This window comes from Symsagittifera roscoffensis, chromosome 6 (genome assembly GCF_963678635.1).
Source record: "Symsagittifera roscoffensis chromosome 6, txSymRosc1.1, whole genome shotgun sequence".
Taxonomy (NCBI): domain Eukaryota; kingdom Metazoa; phylum Xenacoelomorpha; order Acoela; family Convolutidae; genus Symsagittifera; species Symsagittifera roscoffensis.
The window spans coordinates 40,499,494-40,509,466 of NC_087067.1; the positions used below are offsets into that span (position 1 = coordinate 40,499,494).

Below are 9,973 nucleotides of genomic sequence, written 5' to 3' on the forward strand. Positions count from 1 at the left end.
TCGTATTGCTGTGTGCATTTGTCTTCCAGGCAAATACGCGTGCTGATGGTTTTTTACAACTTTGCAAAGGTCATTTTTAATTCGATTACAGACTACATGGGCAAAGATTTTCGCGTCAGTTTTCATAAGGCTGATGGGGCGAAAATCTTGTACTGCTATGGAATTTTCAGATTTCGGGAGCAGTTTGATTATTGCTAAATAAAAACTGTTTGGAAGTTTTCCACCATGAACAAAATGATTAAAAACTTTAGCTAAAATTGAACAAAACTCATCCGTGAAAGTCTTGTATAGCTTAGAAGTAAGGCCGTCTGGTCCAGGCGAGCTTTTCAAATTCAATTTGTTTATAGCCAAGTGAATTTCATCTTCTGTAAAGTAATTATAGCCATCATTCTCATTTTTTCGAGTTTATTTTTTGATAAAAAAGTCTTTAGAAGTTGATCGGAGTCTGTTGTAGAACTATTTGAAAAAATATTTGAAAAATACTTTCAAAATTGATTAGGAATATCCTCATCCGTATGATAAACGTTCTGATCCACTTGAATTCGCTTGATTGAGTTAATTGTGTTCTTTGATGTCCATTGACTACAAAATTTGGGAACACCCTCGAATGTATAGCTGAGAGTTTTCTGAATTTTTCGATAATCTGAAAAAAAATTTTCCTTGGAAACTTTTTGAAGTTGTTCCAGCACCAAATGATATTTTTCAATCAAATTAGGATTCGGACCTTTTCCGCTGTGAATGGAATCTCTGAGAACATTTTCGTGATACTTCAATAAATTAAGTTCTTTCTGATCTACACGCTTTTTGTTCTCTTGAATAAACCTCAGAAGGTCACGAAAAATGTGCTTAAAATTTTCGTAACTACTTGGTGATTCATTTTCGTAAAAGTTTTTTAGGTCTTCACGAATTAAGCTGGCGTTGTTGTTTAAAATTTCTTCATTTAATTTCCAGTAACTAGGGCCGCGCTGATACAAGTTAGATGGCTTAACGAAAACGTGTAAGAGCAAATGATCAGATATTGATATCTGAATGCTTTGCATAGAATCATACTCTGTTTCGAATTTTATGTAAACAGAATCTATGCGTGCAAAAGTTTTATGTTGTTTGTCATAATGTGTATAATCACAAAAATCATTCTTGAGTGCAAAATCAACAAAACCAAAACAGTCAAGAATTTGTTCTTTGAGGTGGGTAAATCGTTTGATACGTGCATCATTTAACTTAAGTATTGAAGAACTGTTAATATTATCATAACTCAGCGCATTAAAGTCACCCATCATGATAATTTTCGATTTGTTAGGTAAAAATCTGATGCTTAATTTCAGGGAATTCAAAGTTGCTCGGAATGAAATTGGGTTCGCATAAACGTTGATAACAAACCAATCAAGTTTGACAAACTTTAACAATTGAAAACCTGTACTTGAAGCAATTCTTTTTGCAGGACTCAAGTTTGATGACCATAACGTTAAGAAACCACCAGAATTATTTGAGCCCGGTATGAAATCGAATAAAACATTATATTTATCCAGTAAACTCAAATGTATATTTGTAAGTTTCGATATTTTTGCTTCCTGAATGCACAAAATGAAACTGGGCGATTTTTTTAAAACTTGGCATTTTTTGATAAGTGAGTGTAATTTAGCTGGATTTCCTATGCTAAAAATATTAACGGAAAAAATATCTGGTTTTTCGCACATAGAAATTTTTGCTAAAACTTCCCTCCAACCAAGTCTTCTCCGTTATTTTTAGATTTCATTTTTGGCCCTTTCTTTCGTGTTAAAACTGACCAAGAGGTTGGTGAAGTTTCACGCTCTCTTTTTGTAAGCATTCTTCCGTCAGAGGAACATTTTCGTTTGTTATTTTCGATATTTAAGTTGTCTTTTTTTTTCTTTTGCAGAGTAAGAATGAAAATCTACGACCTGATTGTTGAGAACCTCATCCTTTTGTTTTTCTTCGCTTGGAGTAGCTGCACTGTTTGTTTTAGATTCATCAATCGAAACTCCAGATGGTGGTGCTTCAACATTCTTATCTTCTTCATTTTCGGTACCATTACAAAACTTATCGCTTGTTGTTTCGTCATCGTTTTTCTCGTCGCTGGCATTATTGGAGCTTGGTTTTTGTGGGTAGTGATTATTTGGATTTTTGGTTATTTGGTTCCCTATGTTGCACCAATCATCGTGATGACCTTTTTCTTGGCGTCCAGACATCTTGCATTTGTGACATTCATGTAGTGAAGGTATGTGAAACGAGATTTCTACACCTTCCCACATTTTGAAGCCATCCATTCTCGATTTATAAGACCAGTCCTTCAGCTTTTTCTCTTGTTCTTCGTTTTGTATTTTAACTTCTAAAATTGCTCTTCCTGTGTAAACATACTGACCCGGTTCAGTTACGATACAGGTCTCACGTTGGAATATGGGGCTATGAATTATGTCTTCTGGCAATTGGAGAATTAATTTCGCTTCGATATCGTTGCATACATAAGGCAAGTTTGACAATTTGATTTTTGCTAGTTTAGGGTAAATGTTCTTGGGTCTATGAGACCTTGGAAAGCATCCCATGGGAAATACCGTCCTGTTAAGTAGAATGATTCCTTCGCTTTTGATGCTAGTTATGAATTGCTCTGCTTCGGGGGGAGCAATAACTGTCAGTGTATGAAGTTTGCGGTCATCTTTCGTCACGGTTATTGTTTTTGAGATTGTCATCTTCTGTTGCATTGTTGTGGGGAATTGTTTAAGTATATCGGAAGCACAACTTCGATATGCCTGCGCCAGATTTTCAGCTGACCTTACAATTTCTCTCGAGAATGGGGGGATGATTTTGATTATTTGGATTTGTTTTGTTTGTGTCGTCGATTTGTTTGCTGTTAGCGCATTTCTGAAATTTGTCTCCGTTTCAATCAGCACTTCGTGAGTAATTGGTAGCTGAGATTCCGTCAGTTGTTGTTGACTCATGACTTGGTTTTACTCTATGGGGGGCAAAAAAGCCTTCACCCGGAGGTATACTTGAAAAAAAATAGATTTTTCTCTTTCAAAATGTAGAAATCAGAAGGCAAAAATTAACTATATTGCACGTGCGTTTTTTTCTACTCACTTATTTCAAACTTATTTCACTTATTTCAGGAACATATTTCAAACATATTTTTGCGTTTTTATAAAGTGACATTTTTAAAGATAAAATTTCGATTCAGTCGTTCGAAGTTCTGTAAAATGCTAAAATTAGCTAATTTACATACGTAAGATGAGCAAAGTAGTATCTATAATTTTAGTCGAGACAGATTTGTTTCTAATAAAGAAACTTGAAAATTATTCGTCCCTCTATAAATAGTTTCGAATCTTTGGTTTTATTTTGTGTAACTGCTAAAGCTTCTTATTTAAGGTTTTGAAATGCTGGAAGAAATTCTCCGAGAGTATGGTCGAACAAAAACAAAGCTACCTATCTGAATCGCCAATTCCTGAGTGGTTTTTCAATATCGAAGAAACTGAGAGTCTTCCGGAAAAGTTTTTAGGGACAAACTTTTTGCAGTACACAAGCAGTACCGTAGTTATTAAAATTTACCTCCTAGGCAGAGCTTTGAGTAATGTTTTCGAGAAGCATGGATTGAAATACTGGACAAGTGGTGGTACCACATTGGGGATTGTCAGACATTCAGGGCTTATTCCCTGGGACGATGATCTGGATTTGTGCATGATGGATGATCAAGTTGATCTTTTTCATGGAAAAATTGCTGAAGACTTGAAAAAGAATTATAATATCATATTTGTTGAACCAACGGCTGTTGGCTACCGATTGTTCCATGCAACTGATTCAACTGAGGTATGGAAAACCGGTTCTAAGCAAGAACATAGATATCCTTTTTGCGATCTCTTCGTGATGCGTAAAATACCAGGAAAACCCAAGCGATGCGAAATTAAAGATAGAGCTGGTAGAGTGCTGTGGCCTGAAGAAACTTACCTTATCGAAGACGTCGAAAAAGCACAATTGATGAAGTTCGGCGATTTCAAATTTAGATGCCCCAACAATGCGGAAGAATATCTGAACAAAACATATGGTCTAGACTGGAGATGTAAAGGCAAAACGCATAACTATTGTCATTTAACTCAGAAGTTCATGAACACCGAAGTTTTTTCGATTAAAGATTACAGTCCCGCTTTACCGTTTGGATGAAATTCAAGATTTCCCTTCAATTGAATTATTCATTAAAGATCTTTTTCTGCGACGTAAATTTATGAGTGATTTGAGTGATTAAAAAAGTTGATTAATTAATATAATTTTTTCAGTTAAAATGAGCGGAAATAATATGCAAACGATCAAATGTGTGGTTGTCGGAGATGGTGCTGTCGGAAAAACATGTCTTCTAATTTCGTATACGACAAATAAATTCCCTTCAGAATATGTGCCTACGGTAAATTCTTTTGCAGCTTCCTAGGTCTCATTTTTGATCAAGTATGATAGCTGGGTCCCTGAAGAAAAATTTTTGGGCTTCAAATTCTTCGAAAAAAAATGGTTCGCTTACTTGTTTACATTTGCTTTCTTGTTTTTGAAGTTTTCACAAAAATTGCGGGACCTATCTTTCATACTTATTTTTTTTTCTGGGAACCAGCTATCATTCTTGTTATTATTGAACAGCGGTATGGTTATCATTCTTATGCTATCCTGAAAAAAACTTATCGTGTAAATCTATCTATCTATACATTATTTAATTGGCGTTTTACTTGACAATGTTGACATATTTTTCATATACATTTTTCATCACATCTACATTTATCATATATTCGAAACCCTACTGTGGGGTGCTGTCAGGGTACACGAAGGGGTTGTAAATCTGGCGTCCATGTATGACTGTTCAAATCCTTTTAACTTTCGAGATGTCAGTTTTTTTAATTTTTTCAATTTTTTTTTTAAAAAAAACTTATCGAACTTGAAATTCTCATTCTTGAAATGGCGTGTTGTCAAGGTACACAGTGAGGTTGCAAATCTGGCCTCCAAGTATGACTGACCAAATCATTTTGGTTTTCGAGTGTGGCGTTTTCATGATTTTTTGAAGTCATTGTTTTTCAAAAAAAAAGATTTAATGGAACGTGAAAATCTCAACCATATGGTGGGGTGCAGTCGGGGTACACTCAGGGGGTTGCAGTTCTTCCCTCCAAATGTGACTGCCCCGGTTTCCGAAATATGGCGTTACACATTCGGCGTTGCAAATCTGCCCTCTAAATTTGACTGCTCAAATCCTTTTTTCGAAATGGCGTTTTTATAAAATATAAACACCTGATACATGAGCCCAGTTTATCTTCACGGTTGCATTAAATATTGAAGTACATGTTTTAGGAAGCTCTTTTTTACGTTCAACGATCTATTTGAAGCACCGTAGGTGCGAATCATGCGCTAGTCGATCCAGAATTACCAAAATATGCGGCATCTATTAGAACCTAGTAATACTCTCTTGAATTGGGACACTGGTGCAAAACAATAACTGTAGCGTCTAACGGAGAACTACTTCCATTCTCTTGAAGTTGTAGCAGGGATAATAATTAACCTTTTTCTATATCAGAAACTTACCTATGTTGACTGCTTTAAGCTTTTTTGACGTATTATTTTTGCATGTTTAACGAAAGAATTTCTGCACGTTTGAGCTCTATCGTATATTTCAAGGCTTTACAAGTTCCATTTGAAACATGATAAAGAAGTCGCTATGATGATCTGTTAAAAGGCCAAAACGTTACAAGTGTTAGAATGTTTGCTCAAGTCGAACGTTTTGAAATCGGTTGGAGGCAAATGCTTTAACTGTATTTTTTATGTATTCGCAATGCACTCTTTAAGATTTCTGTTCCAGTTTATTTAAAAAAAATAGCAATTCTCAACCCGATAGTGGGGTGCTGTTAAGGCACACTTTGCGAGCTGCAAATATGACTGCTCAAATGCTAGTGGCTTTCGAAATATAGTGTTTTCCTATGATTTTTTTTCAAAATGTAGATCTAACCGAAAAAACTAACCGAACATGAAATTCTCAACCCTATAATGGAGAATTTTTAAGGTACACTCGGGAGTTGTAAATCTTCCCTCCAAATATGACTTGGTTTATCGAGATAAGGCAATTTTCGCGATGCTATCATTTTATAAAAAAAAACTTGGATAAAAGTAAGTGAGCTTGAAATTCTCAACCCCATAGTAGGGTGCTGTTAGAGTTCACTCGGTGGTTGGAAATCTGGCCTCTAAATATCATTGATGAGAACCATTTGCTTTTCGAGACTGGCGATGTTTATGATTTCTCATTTGTTCTTAGATAAAAAACTAACCGAAAAATCAGATAAAAAACTAACAGAACTTAGGTTTTGAACCTTATGATGGGTGCGGTGCTGTCAGGTTACACTTCGGCGGTGCGATTCTGCCCTCTAAATAGATCATTTTGGTATCCGAGAAGTGGCGATTTTATGATTTGTTTCGAAAAAGCTAGAAGAAAACTAAACGATCTTGAAACTCTCAACCCTATATTGAGGAGCTATCCGGGTACATACTGGGTTACTTTCAGGATACAAGTCTGGCTTCTATTTTTTAACTGCTCAAACCTTGTTTTTTGAGATATAGCGTTTCTTATAACCTCATCAATTCTTTCAGAAAAAGTTTGTTTAAAAACACTGTTCAAATAATCTACCTTACGGTGGCAAACTTCAGGTTACAATATAGGGAAGCAAATTTTCCCTCTATTTTTTTCGAGATGACGTTTTTATGGTGTTTTCATTTGAAAAAATATACTGATTTAAAACTATTATCACTTTAAATTCTGAGCATTATGCTGGGGTGCTGTCAGCGTACACTCGGGGGTTGCAAATCTGGCTGACAAATTTTACTGCTCAAAAATTTGTTTCTGAGATATGGCGTTTTTTATGGTTTCATTTTTTTGCCGAAAAAAAACTTGAAACTCGCAAAAAAACCTGAAAAAAAGTTGAAACTCGCAACCCTATCTTGGGGCGCTGTCAGGATACACACACGGGTTGCAAATTTGCCCTATTTAAGAAATGACTGATCAAAACTTTAAAACAGCTGAGATAGGCTCTCTGCTTTTTTGGCGTCTTTTTCAATTTAAAATACTCATATCTGATGAAATTCTAGTTACGGAGATATGACGGTCAAACATAGCCTCAGCGTGGATTTTATATAAAGTTCAATAAATGAAATAGAAACACCTGATAGATGAGCTTAGTTTATGTTCACGGTTACATTAAATATTGCTGTTTCAGTACATGTTTTAGGAGGTATTCACAAATTTCGCCCCTCACACGTTTCACCCCTTAAATTTTACATAAAGAAAGCGCCGGTTATTTAACTGTGTAATAAGCTAGGGGCGAATCGTGCGAGTATGAAATGTGTGAAATTATTAGGGGCGAAACGTGGGACATTCGTTTTAGGAAGCTCTTTACGTTCAACAATTATTTGAAGCACCGTAGGTGCGAGTCATCTGCAAGGTCGTCTCACTCGAACCTTCTTGCTTTATTTCTATCAGTGTAAAAATGCGCGCCTTTTTCGACCATTTCTTGTTAGGCTTTAATACAGTTAATTGATTCAGTAATTTAAACGAGTTAAAGAGGTCCGAACTGACTTAGGTGTTTGACAACTACGCTGTTACTGTTATGATCGGTGGTGAGCCGTACACGCTAGGGCTGTTCGACACAGCTGGGCAGGAAGACTACGACAGATTGAGACCCCTGTCATACCCACAAACGGATGTTTTCCTCGTGTGCTTCTCAGTTGTGAATCCTAGTTCTTTCGAGAACGTCAAAGAAAAGGTATACTCAAATTGCCGAGACAAACTAATACTGAAGGTATTAATAGGTTTCATTTTCATGCTTCATTGTATTATAAGTAAGCATTCGTTAACTTTAAATGATAATGTTTCCTTAAGATACGAGTAAAACAAGCATTATTATGCTTACACCACGCTAGAATATGGTACAAGAAAAAATTTTGGCGTGAAGAAATTTTTCAAATTGCTTCAGTGTTGTTGAACTGATTAATCATCAATGCAGGAATAAAATTCGATTAAGCGCCATCATTGAATATATAGCCATGAAAAATTGTAATTTAAACGAAGCTTAAAACCGTAGATGCACAAGAAAATTAGTAATATAAAATTTTTTCAACAAAACCGTTTAAAACTGGAGAAATGAAAAAGTTTTGATTTTCAGTGGGTGCCAGAGATACAACACCACTGCAACAAGACGCCATTTTTACTGGTGGGAACTCAGAACGATCTGAGGGATGAGCCAGGAAGTGGGAAGGCGAAGACGAAGCCCATCTCGCAGGAGCAGGGAGAGAAGCTGGCCAAGGATCTGAAAGCGGTCAAATACGTCGAATGCTCTGCTCTCACACAGGTGAAAAAAGGCGGGAAATATTTTCGGCAAAATTATTCTCCCATTTCTGTTGGAGTCAATCATAGGATTTATTCAGTGTCAATTAACGAATTGAAGTCACTTCTTTAGTTAGTTTGGTGTACCAATTTTTTTTCTATTCTTTTCAGAAATAGCGCGAAAAAACGTGAACGAGGTATAGTTTTCCAAAAAATTGGATTTTTTTTTGTTTTCCAGCTGATGAAAAAATTATAGATTGATCCATGTTTCTCAAAATGAATAAATGAATTAGTTTTATCAAAAAAAGTGACAATATGTTTTTGACGTTCAAAACGCTTTAATGCTTTATAATGTTTACTTTGAAATTCGAAGTTTAGTGTTTTTCAAAAACAAGTCAGTTTTTTTTGTTTTCTTTCGTTCATTGACTCTTTTCCACCTGCCTATTTGCTATGTTCTTCATTGTTTATTTACCTACTATATTTTGGGTAAGTATTTTTTTGCTTGTGATGTGGCAATCCCCGCAAATTAATAAGATTATTTCAACAAAGTTTTAACTTCGACGGGTTAACTTTTCATGACTTAGTTCTAAGGCTAATCTGTGTTGGTTGTTTTAGAAAGGACTGAAGAATGTATTTGACGAGGCTATTCTGGCGGCGCTTACGCCTAACCCGAAGAAAGGCGGAGAAAAGGCGAGAAAGTGTCTCATTGTCTAATGGCTTCTAAAGACGAGCAGATATTGGACTGAAATTACTTCGAATTATCTTGCTTCTATCCTTGTTTCTGTAGATTACGAATTTCAAATGGTTTCATTATTTTACTAATCACTGTCACTGCGGAGGCTATTTTGTCTATTCGTCTTTGATTTGTTGCTTTTTTTCAACAAACATTGTGCAGCTGAATTGTTCACAGATTTGATTACTTATTATTACGCAAAACATGCAGAACAAATTTTTCATATAATAGCTAATCGATCAGATTGAGCTAATTTAAAATTTCTTGCTTTGTTTGCTAAAAAGACTGTAAAAAGTAATTCAAGCTTTGTTTCAACAGAACAGCGAAGATTGTAATTGTTATAATTAGACCAATGGGGAATATTTAATACTGCTGTAAATATATTTCATTTGGAAGTATCAGTAGAATATGCGAAACTGTTGCTCAGAAGGTAACTTGCCTCAAAAGACCACTCGCTGGAAAAAGTCTTCACAAACTCTTCATCTGTTCTGATTTTCATTTTCAGTAGATAAATAAATGAAGGTAGTCAATTTGAATTATATTCTTTTTCAAGATGTCTTTTACACTTACTTAACTAGGAAACCTGGAATTGTTTTTTTTTCTGATTTAGGAAGATCAACTAAATTTCAAATCTTTTGATAACGCTATTATCTATTTTAAATTAAATGCGGGCTTCACTATCTCGCCATGCTTAAGCTTTTTCAACGTATTTTTTTGCATATTTAACAAAAGAATTTTTTTCACATTTAAGCTATATCGTTTAATGCAATGGTCAAGGTTTTTTCGATTTTCCCGTTTAAATTCAGTGTTTATTTCCTCAAATTTGTAATAAGCAACCCAATAGTTGGATGTTGTCAGAGTTTTCCCAGGTTTTGCAATTCTGGCCTCCATAAATG

General features: G+C 35.2%; 1 protein-coding gene across 1 annotated transcript; it reads left to right on the forward strand.

The window, feature by feature from the left end:
- Positions 1-4,282: 4,282 nt before the first annotated feature.
- On the forward strand, positions 4,283-9,631 carry LOC134848897 (cell division control protein 42 homolog). The gene is made up of 4 exons (XM_063866433.1): positions 4,283-4,405; positions 7,602-7,784; positions 8,184-8,369; positions 8,960-9,631. Exons 1-4 carry the CDS (start codon positions 4,286-4,288, stop codon positions 9,056-9,058), a joined length of 588 nt encoding a protein of 195 aa, XP_063722503.1. The 5' UTR covers positions 4,283-4,285; the 3' UTR covers positions 9,059-9,631.
- The last annotated feature ends 342 nt before the right edge of the window (positions 9,632-9,973 follow it).